Source organism: Heterodontus francisci, chromosome 10 (genome assembly GCF_036365525.1).
Source record: "Heterodontus francisci isolate sHetFra1 chromosome 10, sHetFra1.hap1, whole genome shotgun sequence".
Taxonomy (NCBI): domain Eukaryota; kingdom Metazoa; phylum Chordata; class Chondrichthyes; order Heterodontiformes; family Heterodontidae; genus Heterodontus; species Heterodontus francisci.
This window is the reverse complement of record NC_090380.1, coordinates 60,519,970-60,536,252: the sequence shown is the minus strand read 5'-3', so window position 1 is coordinate 60,536,252 and position 16,283 is coordinate 60,519,970. Positions and strand designations below refer to the sequence as shown.

The window sequence follows — 16,283 nt, the reverse complement described above, 5'->3', positions numbered from 1 at the left end:
AAAAGCTCTGACTGTCATAGGGAGCTCCACTCTTGCCTTCTTCCCAAAAGAACCCAATAGCATCTGTCAATTAAAGTTATTAAAGTTTTTAACCTAAACTAGAGCCTATCTTTCATGATTAGGGGCTTGTCTTAATCCAACTGCCTATTTGCCATGATGGCCAAATTAAATAATTGAATAGAATGGCACCTTAAGCAGGAACAATGCAGGCAATCTTTGACAATAGCTTAAGATGTTTGAGATTGCAAACAATGTCCCCCACCAACTGCAACCCCCGCCCCACCCCGCAACTTCAGACAATTTTCTGTGGACCATAACAAACATGCACCCTGAAGGAAAATGTAAGAAAAAAATTGAATATAGGCAAAAATACATTTTTGTCTCGGTACTTTAGAAGAATTAAAGTTAAAGGAAAACTCTTTAGGAACATGGTGCACTGGAATGCTGTATAATTCACTCAAGAAAGAGTAAAATTGCAAGAGAACCGCAAAGTAGGGACTTAATTAAACATGTGTACTTTCATATCCGAACAATACTTTGCATAAAAAGATCTCCTAACCCCTCCCTTCATTCTTTTGATGTTAATCTTAAATTTATGCCTCTAGTTACTAAATCATCTGGATCTGCACTTTTATATAGGGGCACAATCTCAAAATTTGCATATGACAAACAAATAGCATCTGAATTGTGGTTGGGAATTTCTTCAGAGCTGTTCTGGCTCTGCCACAGTAGCTTCGCTGGAAGTGCAGTGTCAAACCCTATTTACACATGTAAATAGGGTTTCTGCCACACATCCAGTGAAGTGTGGAGAGGAGAATGGGAGCAGTTTTGAGGAAATTTCTGCCTATGCAATTTTGGACAAGGCCATCGATTATTCAATTAAACAGATAGCTATTGGATGAAATTGAATAGGGAGCAATGTGAAGTGATACATTATTGAAGGAAGAGTATGGATTATAAAAATAGAAAAGGAAAGAAAGTAAAAGAAAATAAACATACTAAGTGCTAAAACTTTATAAGGACTAAAGGAGCAGATATATGAATCTTTAAAAGTAGAAGGACAAGTTAACAATGCTGCTTAAAGCAAACTATTGGTATCCTAGGTTTTATAACAAGAGACTCAGAGTACATGAGAAAAGTGGTAATATTATACCTATACAACTCATTAGGTAGGCTACAGTTTGAATATTGTATCCAGTTTTGGGTGCCCTATCTATGTCACAGCCACAAGAGATTCACTGCGATGATACCAAGGATTAGAGGCTTTAGTTATGAAGAGAAACCAGAGAAATTGGGACTCTTTTAATAGGAAGAGAGGAGGTAAAGAGTAGCTTTGATAGGTGTTCAAAATTCTGAAACGTCTTAATGGTATAAATAAGGAGAAATGATTTCCACTGATTGGTGACTCAGTAACTAGAGGGCTTTAAGTAAGATGATCACCAAATGAACCAAGAGAAAGGTTAGGGCTTTTTTTTATGCAGAGTTTGTTAGGAAATGGAGTGTCCTAACAGTGGTAGGAACAAGATATGTATTAGCTTTTAAAAGGAGAGTGAACATTTTTTTAAAGTAACAGAATCTGAGAAAAGGGAACTGAAATAGAATTATCCGCTCTGTTCCTTCAGAAGGTCAGCAGATGCATGTTGGACCAAATGGATTCCTTCTGTTTCTTAAAATTCTATGATTCTAAAAGTCATTCTTGTTAGTAGTTAATAAACAAGTTACCGTTTGTAATCAGTTACAAGAAGTAAGGTCAGTCTATAAAACTGGAAGACTAGTTACATATTTAGGCACTGAAATTCCTCAGGTGCTGCTCTTGACAATTTTGCCAGAAACAGGTTCACTGCTGATCTCTGATACAGGTGCTGCTGCATTACAGGGAGTCAGTACAAAGTCACATCACTTCATACAGATGGTGGGCTGAATTTTATCGGCCCCTCGACACAGCGGGTTGCGGCGGGGGGGCTGGTAAAATGCTGCGGGGAGAGACCCACCTCACCCCATGCCGTCGAGAAAGGCCGGCCGCATATTACCAGTGGCAGCGGGACCTCGGTGCAGTCCCCCCCCCCACCCCCACCACCGCACGGCGGTGGCACCACAATTAACATATGGTAATGATTACTTACCTTTGCTGATTATGCAGCCCGCCGCCTCTCCACCGACACTTCCGGATTTTTCGTTGAACGGGCAGCTGTCACGTGCCATTCCATTCATGATTTGAAAAGCTGGCGGGTCCTCAGAGGCAGACATTGTCGCCAGCGAAGGTAAGTTCCGTTATTCAGGGGTTTCACTCTGCATTACGGAAGGGAGGACGGAGGGGGGGATAGTCAGGGATCTAACTCTGCATTCCTAAAGGGAGGAGGGAGGGGCGATATGCATGAATGTAACTCTGCATTCTTAAAGGGATGAGCGAGCGGGGATATGCAGGGGTTTAACTCTGCATCACCAAAGGGAGCCACTGCGATTCCGCCCTCCATAATGGTTGGCAGCTCTGTGCCATTGACTGCCGCTGTCATTGAAGGAGCAATGGCACTTGTATCACCCGGTATGTGGGGAGAGGGCCACCAACGGTAGGCATGTGATGTTTATATGTCTTGTGGGTCAATCTATGCACCATGTTCAATCTTTATGTGGTCATGTGGTGCCACTGTTAATGGGAGCTAAGACGGGCAATGTTATGCCATACCACACAGCTGCTGCTTGAAAGCACCTGATGCACCACTCAACATCAATCTCTGCGCTGTCAGGAATCTTCAAAGCATTGAAGGAACCGAATTGAATTGCAACTTGAAGATGGGGATGGTTCACCCTATATTCATTGATGCGCTTCTGGAGAGAATCCATATGCGCCACAGGCAAAACCAATAGGCAGATGCAGCACACATAGAGGCCCCCGGTTATGAGCAGCAGCACCCAAGGAGAGCTCGCCACTACAGATCGCCATGCATTTACAGGTCCCGCATGACATACATGCAGATGTCAGAGTGCCAGTGTCAGATGTGACTGTGGATGCTGAGAGAGGTGGTGGCACATCTCTGTGCCCTGCTGAATGATGACCTGCATCCCAGTGACTTCAGGGGACATCCTATGCCTGTGGCCCTCAAAGTGACAGCAGCTCTCAATTTTTACACTTCTACATTATTTCAGGGGCCCACCGGAGACCTTTGTGGGGTCACACAGTAAGCAGTGCACTGCTGCATCAGGAGGTCACAGATGCCCTGTTCCGGAGGGCTGGTGACTATATCCGCTTCACGATGGACCCTGGAAACCAAGCTGAGAGGGTCACCAGTTTCAGCTCCATTGTGGGATTCCCACAGGTGCAAGGGGTCATAGACTGCACCCATGTGGCCATCAAAGCTCCCGCTGGGCGACCAGCTGAATACATAAACTGTAAGGGCTTCCACTCAGTCAATGTGCAGCTTGTATGTTAGTGAAGACAAATTTGTTTCTGGCCTTTCTAGGGTGTTGTGTCTCCCATGCAGACACATCTGTGTCAGGATGCTTGTTGGAAATGCTTGTAGATTCTCCTACACGGTGCCACTTCTGCGCTAGCAGCCTGGCTGTAGGAAGGCTGCTGCTATGATAGCCCTTTGGCTGTGGATGATTTTGGCAGTCGTACCCAGTGCACAGGAAGCTTAGAGGGCCCCAGCTGGCTGGGAGAGTGAGCATTCATCCCCTTCCGGCATTGGACACTTTGATGCCAGATGGCCCCAAGGCTACTCACCTTCTCTGCCACCTCCAGCCAGACTGCCTTGTTCAAGCGGGAGAGCCTCTTCTTACTATCACTGGTGAAAAGAACCTCCCGCTTCACCCACACAGCCTGGAGGAGAGTAGGGACGCTTCACTACACTGTGGGACCACCCTAGAATACCCCTCTGCCATCCTCAGCTTTTGGTGTGGTCCTTTAAATGCAAAGTTGACTCCACCATGTAACAGCTCTAACATCTGGCTGCAAGGTTTGTCTTGCAGATGTTTGAAAACCAATGCAGGACTGGAGGGATCATCTGTGCTGCTGTCATGGTTTTTAAACAATTACACATCAACACATGTCCACGAACACTTTGCTTCTGCAGCAGCTGATCATATTTATTGGTGTAATATTTGTAGTTGGCAATGCAGCTAGAATATGAACATATTCCCCTGTTTTTTTAACAAAGATCGTATAATTGCAGTTACATGTATTTTTACATAACAGTTAGCAGAGAAAGAAATGAATACAGATTCCAAATGCGTATTAGTCTGTGGCTTTTCACTGTCAGATGATTAGATGCTCATTGTAGGTAATTATTCTTCAATTATGGTTTTATTTCAGTCTCACGTCATGCAATGTGCAAAATTAAGATTATTCACCCAGGTACAGCATGCCTACAAGAAGGAATGTTACACTTGAGTGCAAGAAGAGGATTGCAACTTCATCGGACACTGGGACACAGCAGGGTAAGTATGTGACAGCGAAGCAGAAAGTGCTGGGGTCACTCAGCAGGACCAAGTTCACAGGCCTGAAAGTTAACTCTACTTCTCTTTCCACAGATGCTGCTGGATTTCTGCAGCACTTTCTGTTTTGTTGCCAGATTGACAGCAGCTCCACTCTTCAGCAGTCAGGTAAGTATTTCTTTAACAGTTTTCAGGAAGCAGGTGCTGGAGTGTAAAATAGGGCTCCAGCACCTCTGCACAACTGTCAAACAGTCTCTCACTGCGCCGAATGTCCCGCCTCTCCCCATACAATATGGGGAGGACAGCACACAGCATCTATGGAAATGAACCTCCACGATTAATATCATGGGGGCTCGGTGGCAGCCACTAAATGCGGGCGCTGCACTGAGTTTAAAGTGCGCCACTGGGGATGGCAGCGCTCCAATAAAATTCAGCCCGGTGAGTGGCAGCACCTCCAAGAATACATCTCAGGCTGTCAGATCGGACTGGAAAACACAGTCTTGGTGTCTGGGCTATTTTCCCTCCCCAAAAGGCACTTAAAAATCCTCTCTGTTGCCTCTTTGTTAGAAGTTAATATGCCTCTATCTTCTTGGCATACTGTCCTCTAAAGAGGCGCTATGTTTCTGAGGTCAGAGATACAGGTGGTCCAAGTATGTGGAGTGCCCACCCTCTCAGTGTCAGTGCCATTGTTTGGAGCAGACGGAAGTTCCACCGTCCAAAAAAAGGTTACCTGAATTTCCCATATAAGGAGAGACCTGGCATATCTGGGTCCCGACCAATTTGCAGCCTTTCCGCCGCACTCTTACCAGAGTTACGGCAGAAGTGTGTAGAAAGCATCAATGATTTTTGTCCCTTTACTGATCAAGCGATTAAAAACAATAACTTTGGCATAACTGAGTTTATTACATTTTTACATGGCTTTCTGTTCACACTTATTGTGGTACCCTTCCCATACTTTCATAGATATCATCATTCTGATTTCTTCTCTTTCTACGGGATTGTTCACCCTTTGTTCTTTGACCTGTTGAGGCAAAAATATATAATAATGGTCAATGTTTCTTCAAGAAAAAGGTAAAAAAAATTACATATAATTGCATGCTGAACTTAGATTTTATGATGTGATATGTGTTTTCCACTCGGCATGGAGTTTCAGAACATTGACTTGTGACTGTATAACTTCAACACAAAGCAGTGAGACTGTCAAATCACATGTTTTTCCCCCATTAGTGTGTAATTGCTTTATATTCTCTCCCTCCAAGACCTCCATACACTCTTAGATTAGAGGTAAACAGGAAGCTTCTGGAAACAGTGCTTTTGATTTAATAGGAAGTATTAAAAAGCAAGTTGCAGAGACTGCTCCCAGTTATTGAAACAAAAATGTTTTTAAAAAGGCATTTTTTAATGATGCTCTCATTGATGGCACAGCTATGGTTATGAACTCACCATATTGGGAATCACATGTAAACTCCAGAAGATGTGCAATGGTAAATAGAGATGCACTTGATCCTAGCCTCCCACAGAATACAAGTGGGCAACACTGTGGGCAACCACTTACCATGCTAGTCGACTTAGGGCAGTGGCAATCAACTTCTGTAAGAAGCATGCAGGCAAATCACTTAAGGAAGCTACTGACACTGCTGAATTTAAGTAGAGCCAAATTCATGATCTTGATCCAAATGATAAATGCCTTGCATTAACATCACTAGGTGTGTTCAGCCTTACTTCCAGCTGTAGGAAACTAAAATCAGTTTATTTGACTGCTGTTATTTAATAGGAGTATTTCTATTTTCCAAGAACAGACACTGACCCCTTTTTATTGCCTATTTTAAGTGGAATGCTGACACCAAATAAAAGCAGCAAGAAAAGCAGATCACCACAAACCATATCAGAAGCATCGTGACAGCACACATCATTAAATATCTTTCTGCAGAATCCATTTTACCTTGCTGCCCATTAGTGGGGATAAAATTGAGGCCAATGTCTCAGTTTAATCCTGCTTATATAAATATACACTATCACTTTTACTTTGATGTGAATCAAAATGAAAATAGTGGTATAACTTGGAAGTCAGTTCCTGATCTGACTCCAGAGACCACTGAAGTTTGGAGGCGTGAGAAACTGTCTATTAGGAACTCTCACACCACTTAAAGTTCACAGTAAATGTTAGGTAGCTGTGAGTTATTGCAGTGTTACATTTAAAAACTACACAGGCATTTTTAAAACTAAGAACATAATGTTTAACAGTTAGAAGTGGCTCTTCCTCTGCTAACATTAAAAATCAGCATCCAAGCATACATAAGCAAAACACCAGATGACCAACTGTAACTTGGGTTTGACATCTGTCCATTACACTATGTGAATACTGGTTTCCGATAGGCATCAGCTATATAGCCTGACAGTATTTGAATAATTACAATTAAAAATTGCCTTTCAAGCTCTGTCAGACCAGCCTCTCGGAAGCTAGTTTCATTTTTTTCCCCCACCTAGTTTTCCAAATTTTCATTGCAATGACAATGTAGCCTGAGATTATAGTGCTTTGAAATCTACTCTGGACAAATTGCACGAAAGCAAAATAAATGCAAGTGCCAAGCACAATTGCTTTGAAATTATGATTTTAAATTTTATTTCCAGAACTTGTATTTTTCTCAATGGCTGGGGAAAAAACTGCATCACTGGCCTGGTGCAAGTGGTAAAAAAATGATAGCTGCTTTTGGTTTTGCTAGTGAATGTACCAGAGAACCCACCTTTTGGTGGGTCACAGACCCTCCTTTTCACTACTGCCACTGAAGCAAATGAAAATAAATAAGGCGTCACTGCTAAAGCTAATGTAATGTTTCTGCCAAGTACTTGCCAATTTGCCTTTCAAAGCCATTAGCAATCTCTATAAGAAAACCATGACTTCTTTTCCCTGACAATGAGGGAAATGTTAACATTTTGGCCTGCTGGGAATGGGGAGTGCTGGGTAGCACATGGGAAAGTCAGAGGTCCAGATTTTCCTGTATTCTGTGGGGATTCTGTGCATGAGACATCACTGACAGTTTCCCCACCCAGAAGCCAGCCTGATTTCCAGGCTTGGCTTCCAATCGGGCAGGGAATGCTAGAGAAAAAGCCACAAGACAAGGTATGTCCAAGCACCAAACAGGGGCCAGGGGTCCAGAGGCTTTGAGGATCAGAGGCTAGGGGGAGATTGGAGATCTTGGGGGAGGACCAATCACAAGGGGGTTGGCGAGGCAGGTACACTAGATCCAGCAGGTAAGTGTAAAGGCAATTTCCTTCTGCATCCAACAGTTACCACCTTTTTGTAGCTATCGGGTTTCCTGAGATTCAGGAAACCTGGCCGGCCATAGTTAAATTTCAAATAGTGGGTAAATATGAGGCATGCAACTTCATAATGTTTAAATTGCCAGTCCGCTTCCTGAGATTAGGTTGGCTACCCTCCCTCCATCTTGCCTCTGCTAAAAACTGAAATAGAAAGAAAGCCTTGCATTTATTTCATGCCTTCCATGACCTCAAGATGTGCCAAAGTGCTTTCCAGCCAATGAAGTACTTTTTGAAGCATAGTCACTGTTGGAATGCAGGAAACACAACAGCCAGTTTAAACACAGCAAGCTCCCACAAACAGCAATGTATTAACCACTATGTAATCTGTTTTTGTGATGTTGATTGAAAGATTAACATTGACCAGGTCACTAGGATTATCTCCCCTGCTTTTCTTCAAAATAGCACATAGGATTTTTTACAGTCACCTGAAAGAGCAGACAGGGCCTTGGTTTAACAACTCATCTGAAAGACAACACCTTTGACAGTGCAGCACAACCTTAGTACTGCATTGAAATGTCAGCCAACTTGTTGTGTGCTCAAGTCTCTGGAGTGGTACTTGAACCCACAACTTTCTGACTCAGCTGCAAGTGCCAACAACTGAGCACAGCTGACACTGGCACAGAAGTGGACGGGTGAGTGGCAGGTTGGACTCAGGATTTAGATTTTTAACACTTTAATCTCCCAACCCGATCTAAATCCGTCCACTTTTTGGGGTTAAAATTCCCCTCAGTGCATCTTACATGTCAGTATGATTTTGAAATGCCATACTTCAATTCGTGATATCTTAGAATTATGTTATTTTTTCTAAATAATTACACTCTGCTTCCACATCATTTTGGGTTAGTACTAAATATCAAATATGTATATAAATGATGAAAAGTCATTTTTCTCTCCACAGATGCTGCCTGACCTGCTGAGTATTTCCAGCATTTTCTGTCTTTATTTCAGATTCCCAGCATCCACAGTATTTTGCTTATGTATGTGAATTATTCCATTTATTGTATCTACTACAAGAAAATAAAGGGTATTTTCTTCAGAAATTCAAAATGGTATATAATCTGATGCAGTCGTACATCTTGCTTACATGACATTTACAGGTGCAGACATTGATAGAATGAGTTATTTTGCACTCTCAGTATGAGTCGTCTGCTGGGTTTACTTGTTATGCAGCACGCCATTTTAAAGTCTATTACATTGTATGGAGTCTGAGATAATTGCTTTATTCTTTCCATGTATGCGTACTAGTTTACATATTTGTGTAATCAGCATTATGAAAAATATTGGCGAGCAGTGTTTGTGGTTCATCAGCCCACGAGATGTCTGTGGTTGTGGTCTATGATGTCTTCTGTATTTTCCAAAGCTATACAACAACCAGTCTGATGAACAATACAACATAGCGAAGACGTGACAACAAAATTGCACAAAATATTATTTGATGTATGGTTGTGTTTATTTATATTACTATTAGTTTACAATGCTACTCTAATACTTACAAGAGATTATTTACAATGTATCATTGCAACAAATTATCATTGATAATTTAACTATATATTATTCTGTAGAAAATTTCAGAAACATCTGTAAATTTTAAAGTTCCATTTTTCAAAGCCATTACAGTCATAGGTGATTATGAGTGAGTTACTGAGTTGTGCAAAAATGCTGTAAGGATTCTGCATGAAATGGAATTGGGAAATCACTAGCAGCAAATACAGTGATGCAAATCATTTAAAAATAAAACACTTTTTACTGCCCCTGTGGGATCTCGGCACTTTATTGATAAAAATTAACTGTCAGGAAGTGAATAACTTAGCTTTTCAAATTTATCCAATCCTGATAATGTTTACTTTTATTGCTTTAGTGCATTTATTGTTTTAAACCTCTCCACCTCCCTCTCCTCCTTAAAACTCCCATCTGTGCTCAAGCTTTTGGTCATCTCTCCTAATATCTATTATAACTTCACTGGCTCGGTCTCCATTTTGCCTATTTATGCCTGTGTCATGTTAACAGTACTATATAAATGCAAATTGTTCTCTTGTAAAAAAAAAAGAGGGTGCATTTCTGTGGGAGTTTTCCGCAGGTCTTCCGCCAAAGTTAGGGCAGACCTGGGAGAGACTCCTTGCAGAAGTTAACACTTGAAGACTTTTAAATATTTCCTCCCCAATTCTTTGTGCTGTCATTCATAGTCTTTCAGCAAATCTGTATTGATATAGCAATTGTTTAATTAGTAGCCCACATTTTAGGAATAGAATGCAGTGTGGGAATTTTGGTCATAGGCAATAATAAATTATGTTATGGCATTTACATTATTGGCTGTTTTTTAATTAATTCTTGGATGTGGATATTGCTAGCAAGGCCAACATTTATTACCCATCTCTAGTTACCCGGAGAAGGTGATGGTGGGCCTTCTTCTTGAACCACATAGTAGCTTGATAAAACTGAATGGCTTGCTAGATGACTTCAGAGGGCAGCTAACATTGGTGTGGTACTAGAGTTCATAGAGACCAGGTAAGGACAGCAGGCAGACACAATGGCCTGAATGGCTTCCTTCTGTGCTGTAACAATTCTGTGATTCACTAAAGGGCATTAGTGAACTAGTTGGGTTGTTGCGACAATCTGACTGCTTTAATTTATTTTACTGATACTAGCTTACTTTTTTGAAATTACAGATTTTTAAAAAAAGAGTTTAATTAATGTTTTATTTTCAATAAACTTTTTGTCTCTAATTTTTACTTAGCATGGAATCCATTTTTTTGCTCTCTTAATAATTTACCTATATATTTTTACTTCGTCTTCACTTACCTTGCCTGCTTGACCTTGCCCTATGACATCTCACACAAGTCCATATTAAAATAGCTATGATGACCAGTACTCCTGCTCCAGAGAATACACCTAAGTAAACACAATTTTCCATGCAGTAACCTAAAAAAAAAATCAAGGATATTTGATGACAGCAGGTGGGTTCAAACAGATATTTCATAAATAAAGGTGACAATAGTTCAATAGGACAGAGATTCGTACCTGTTCCAGCAGCAGTTGTGCAATTTACTTTTTTGTAATCGGGTATTAATGGACATTCTTATCATACATTCTGATCTCAGACTAGCACTTATATAAAGTGAGTTATATTGGTAGCTACAACTATTGACTCTTTGACCAGGGAAAATGGAGGCCTGTGCATATGCACTTGTCTACATGCTGACCGAGATTCAGGTTAAACACCTCCAACAGTACAGCATGCCTTCCGTACACTGCTGAATTGTCCACCTACGTAAGAGCTCAAACCTTGCTTTGGGCTTTGTATCATATAGACTGTGGTAAAGGATATAAATGTCTTTGAGTTTAGTCAAAAGGCTGCAACTTCCTCTATATATTTCAAACAAATGAATAAAGGGGATTGGAGAGAGGGTTAGAAGTTTTGGGAGGTAGCTTTTAGAGGTTGGCAGAAATAAGAATAGAATATCAGAAGTAATAGAAACATTGTCTTTTCTTATGTATTAACTTATAACATCCCAAGCATTATTTTAGAAGTTTAGGTTGCTATTTCTGATTTTAGAACTTTTGGGAAAATCACATCACATTGGTTTTACACAAAAGATCAGTCTGCTGATCAAACAGCATTCTTACCATTGGCTTCATTTGTTTTCCCATAATGAGTTTGATTAGTTAGAGTCTTTTCTCCATCTGAAAGTGACAATGGTTATAAGGAATCAATAATAAACATGGATGGACATCTTGTTACAGATACATATTTTTGTGAATTAGGCTACTATCAGATGTACAAGATATCTTGAAGTGTAGGTAATTTGCATTTTTAATGATGGTTAGTTGATCTCCCATGGTTTTGCTCATAGGTCAAGACCAGTGGAGAAAATCTGAAGACTGGGCAGCAAGTGGAAGCTGAGTAAGGCTACTGAGGAGGTGAGCACAGTCCTGTAGAAGATTGTTAGGAAGATCAGCAGCAGCTGAGGCCAGTGGCAAGTGATGATTTTGAGGGTTTCTTGCAGCCAAAATGTTTTTATTGCTAACCAGTCAATTCCCATTGGTTGGCCCTCTGTCATGATTGTTGTTTTTCGATGGACAAATCCTATCAGATTTGGCAATTGATCCACAGAGCAATGAAATCTCCAGGACTGTACACTCACTGAGGAGATTAATCAGATGGACTAGACATGTTTTTAGCAATATAAATGGAACTGTATTTGTACTTACCAAACGTTTGCCATTTTGAAAAAGTGGACTGAGTAAAATAACTATAGCTGCCAGAGCTGCAAATGTGAAATATAAAAAGAACTTGCAGATATGTTCGGCATCAGCTGCTTGGTTAATGCGCAAATCTGACAGTATCCTGATCTATTTGAACTTCATGCACAATAATCTGATAAACCGCAACCGTCACTTTAGTCAGGCCATAAAAACTCTACACTATCGGAGTGTAGCCGACTGCAGTTGCATGGGTTTTCACCCATGAGATATACTCTATAGTGCAAACAACCCCTAGTTCCAAGAAACAAACAATGAAAATATGGATTATGATTAAGTCGGGATAACAGAGAATTGGGGAATTCAACCCATAATGTTTGCTGTTGGCGAATCACCTTATAAAATTGCAGCCAATGCCCAAGTATAATGATGCTTTTATATTACAATTAACAGGGTGCTTGTGCTGCTGGTTCCTCCTGCACAGGTCTTGCACAGGCATCAGCAACCTCTAATTAAACATGTGAATTCATTAAGGCAGACCACTGTGCAGACATATTTAATAGTACTAGTACCTTATTAAATCTAAGAAGCAAAGCAGCTTATGTGAGAAAGCAGTGCACAAATGTTAGCCGTCCAAAACAGGACGCAGTGATAACGCAAACATACCTGGCAGAATCATCAGCACATTTCCCTCTCACAAAGTTAGAAAAAGGAGAACTTGTTGGCATTGGAGCAGCCACTCATAAAATGATAGCAGGAACACCAGAGGCCCATGCAGATGCCCACAACATTTGGTTTCTGCTTGCTGAAACCAATTATTTTTGTTTAATATCATGGGAAAGGTGGCTCCTTAGTTGCCCGGAGAAGGAGTTGCAATTCATGTCGCCATTTGATACAACCGAATGCCGTCTGCTAGCAAGCCAGTTGAGAGTCAACCACATTGGCGTGGACTGGAGTCACATACCGGCGACCGGGTAAGGACAGCAGGTTTGCTTCCTGAAGGGACATTACTGTACCAGTTGGGGTTTCTCGAATAATCCAACAACTTGAGATGGTCACTTTTAATTACACCAGCCTTTTATTTAAACTGAATCCAAATTCTCAAATTGCCATAGTGGGATTTGAACTCGTTGTCTGGAACATTAGTCCAATATCATAAGCATTACGTCACCATACTATATAAAATTGACGAATTTTAATAAAATGATCTACTTTGTGTGAGATACGTAGACAGGTAGACAGGCTCAAAACAGAGGGAAAATATCCCTTTGTCCAGTGCTCACCCTATTTTCCTTCTCTTCCTTCAGCCTGTGCGGCCACTCTGTTTTTTTTCCCTTGTGGTAACTTTCTTGCTCTTACTTCTCCAAATTCTACACTCCACCCTACAGATTAGTGCCCCTGACTCTCTCCCGCCCCCCAGTTTTCTCCCGCTGGCTTACCCCTGGTCTGATCGCTGCAGCGGTGGCCACTTGCGAATGAATTTCGGGCGGGCAGGCGGACTCTGCCGTAACTTGGAGGGGAAAGCTGGAGCTCACCCGCCACCCCCAGCAAACTGCGAAATATGGAAAGTACTATTCTCACCATTTAAAGTGGCCTGTCGCTTATTTATCAGCCGAAAAACGATAACCTTTACAGGATTTAAGAAACCCGCTTTAACCTTTAAATATTGCGTGGGGTTTTCCTAGCTAGGCAATCGTTACACCAAGGCAACCAGACAAAAGCAGAATACTGCGGCTTCCAGCACTGCTGGTTCTTTTCCGACCCACAAAAGAAAATAATGGCCGTAATTTAGTTACATTTAGGGAAGGGATGAAAATGGAGAGAGGTGTGAAATCCAATAACAAAAGAGAACTCAAAATAATAAATTGTCGATGAGAATTTTATGTATCGACCCTTAAAAAGCCAGACATGGGGAGGTGTAGATGACTGTGAGTGAGTCATTTAAAGGACTGACCTAACCACTTGTCTCAATGACAGATAATTTTAATCTTAATGCAATCGAACTGGTATTCCTTTGGCAATCCTTCGTGCTGCTTGCACAGGTACAGTAAGGTACATGTACCTCAGAAAAAGCACAGGTACATGCTTTTTCGTTGAATCTTTGACACCTTTGTATTTAGGACAGAGATCCTTCCACTGGGCTCACATGTTTACATTCAGAGTTTTATTTTCTGACTGGGAGAACTGTAAACTCCTGTGATTTAAACTGTAAAAGTGCCCCACCCTCGAATGCTGAGCACTGGAATGTGTTATATATAGATGTCTGTAATAATATCATTTAGTTTTATAACTTTCCTTTTGTTTTGTTAAATGCGTGTTTTAATTTATGTTCTTCCTAATGCCTTTAAAAAAAATAGCGGTCACCTGTAGATTTGTTTTGTTGCTCCAACTGGGATATCCCAGGATAAAACTGATGGATTGGTTAGAAAAACCAGAAGCGCCAAAGACAGAAGTGCTCCGATTCTCACTGGTTTCTGTCAGGCAGATACATGGAGCTTTGAAAATTGTATTCAACACTATATAGCCCGTGTCTATGTAACTCGAATTATGAAATACGATAATTGATACATTATCACAATAACTTAAAAATTATTCATGATGACAAAATAACGAGGTCAATCTCTAATATTTCTAGATGAAAGACTAGGCTTTAAAAGTTGTGACTTGCCGCAGCATATCAAAGACAGATAGTTCGAGGGATAAATACTAGAATAAATCCAGCGCTCCCGGGTTCCCAATAGCCAGCAGCAGTGGAAGGGGGTTGAGTGGGAGAGTCACAGCTTTACTGTTTAACCCAGTCTCTGTTCCAGTACAGCTTCCTCTGAAACCATTACACTTATGAAACTGGGAAGTGATGATTTGGCGACTAAGTTTTCGGGACTGGGGATCATTGGTCTACTTTGCACAGACCACCTGGTTTATGCAAACTGAGAGTCCCAAGCCAAGGCGTCTTAAAAATGTCAAAAACATTTTGTTCTACAACGATAGGATTTAGTTCCAGGGAATTAAGGTAAGGCCTTCCTAAGTAATTTTACATGTACAGGCATTGCGGAAGTTTCTGACAATTTACAATTATGTTTCCCCAATAGTTTTATGAAATAATTCATGCTTAAAATTCGTTTAAAACTCACCGATCACATTCACTATGGTGTACTCGGTGGATTCTCTTCCACTCTGATCTGTGACAGTGCAGGAATAGTTCCCGGAATCGTTTCGCCTCACATTTCGCAAGGAGAGCGAGCCGTTCGGGTAGATGTGAACCCGGCGCGAGTAATCGCCGAACACATGTGGTTTCTGGTTGCCTTCATCCAACATCAATTTGACGATAGAGCGCGATGTTGTAAAGTTCACATACTTCCACTCTACAGCTTGTATCTGTTCAGCAATGATCGCGGCTGGTGCTGCCAGCAATATGGTCCCATTAACCGTTCCATTTGCCACCTTGGGGCTGGTTTCAGTGGCCGCTACTTGCAGTACAGCTGAAAGAGATCGTACACAGGGTTAGGTAACAGAATTAGTCCAACAGGTCACAGTAGAGGGACGAGGTTAACAGAAGTGACAGGTCGGCAGGGAGTTACCTTGCAGCCAGCAGCTGTATAGTGTCGCTCTCAGGGCTTTTCTTGACCAGCTCATCACGGAACCAATCCTACACTTTCAATCCGTTACAGAACAATTGCAGTTATCTTAATCTCCGTGCTTCTGCTAATGATTCTCGCCTCAGCTCAGATAGTGGTTAGAGGAAAGCAGGGGCGAGTTACAAAACCAAACTGCCAACTGTCTGCAATAACTGGCTCAGTACGTGGTAAGCGAAAGTCAGGCGGGGTGGCAATGATGGTCACTGTACGGCACGTAGGGCGAGTCAGTGTTCATCTGACTATCTGTGCTTATGGGGGAAATATATTTCAAGTAAAGCTTTTAAATTACGGGCTTTACTATTTGCCAGATCAGAATTTCCATGTTGTGGTGTTATATATGTTCTAATTAACGAATGGGACATAGTATTTCAGGTGATAATATCTTGACACGGAAATAAAACAGCCCATAATTTAGAAGTATATATGTAGAATCGTGCTTCCGATTCTCGATTTATTTCGTCCAACTGTTAATATGATTTCGTTTCATTTAGATATATTGGAAAACTATAGATTGTTCCAGTCCAAATACACGTAATACTTCCGGTAATTACGAATTTCTTGTGGGTCAGATAAATCACCATTTGTCTCGATTTATAGGAAAGTTGATGAAACGGCTATTGAGAGAAATAAATTCAGCTGCCTCGCACATTTCACACACATCTGAACTAAATAGCGCAAGAGAACCGGTGTGTTGTT

The 16,283-nt window shown here is 41.2% G+C and overlaps 1 protein-coding gene across 1 annotated transcript; it reads right to left on the bottom strand.

Annotated features, from left to right (window-relative positions):
* Positions 1-5,314: 5,314 nt before the first annotated feature.
* On the bottom strand, positions 5,315-15,780 carry LOC137374128 (V-set and transmembrane domain-containing protein 5-like). Its single transcript, XM_068039896.1, has 5 exons — positions 15,531-15,780; positions 15,084-15,431; positions 11,377-11,433; positions 10,552-10,671; positions 5,315-5,452 (listed from the first exon to the last, which is right to left on the bottom strand). The coding sequence occupies exons 1-5, from the start codon at positions 15,583-15,585 to the stop codon at positions 5,364-5,366; spliced, it is 669 nt and encodes a 222-aa protein (XP_067895997.1). The 5' UTR covers positions 15,586-15,780; the 3' UTR covers positions 5,315-5,363.
* Between the last annotated feature and the right edge of the window lie 503 nt (positions 15,781-16,283).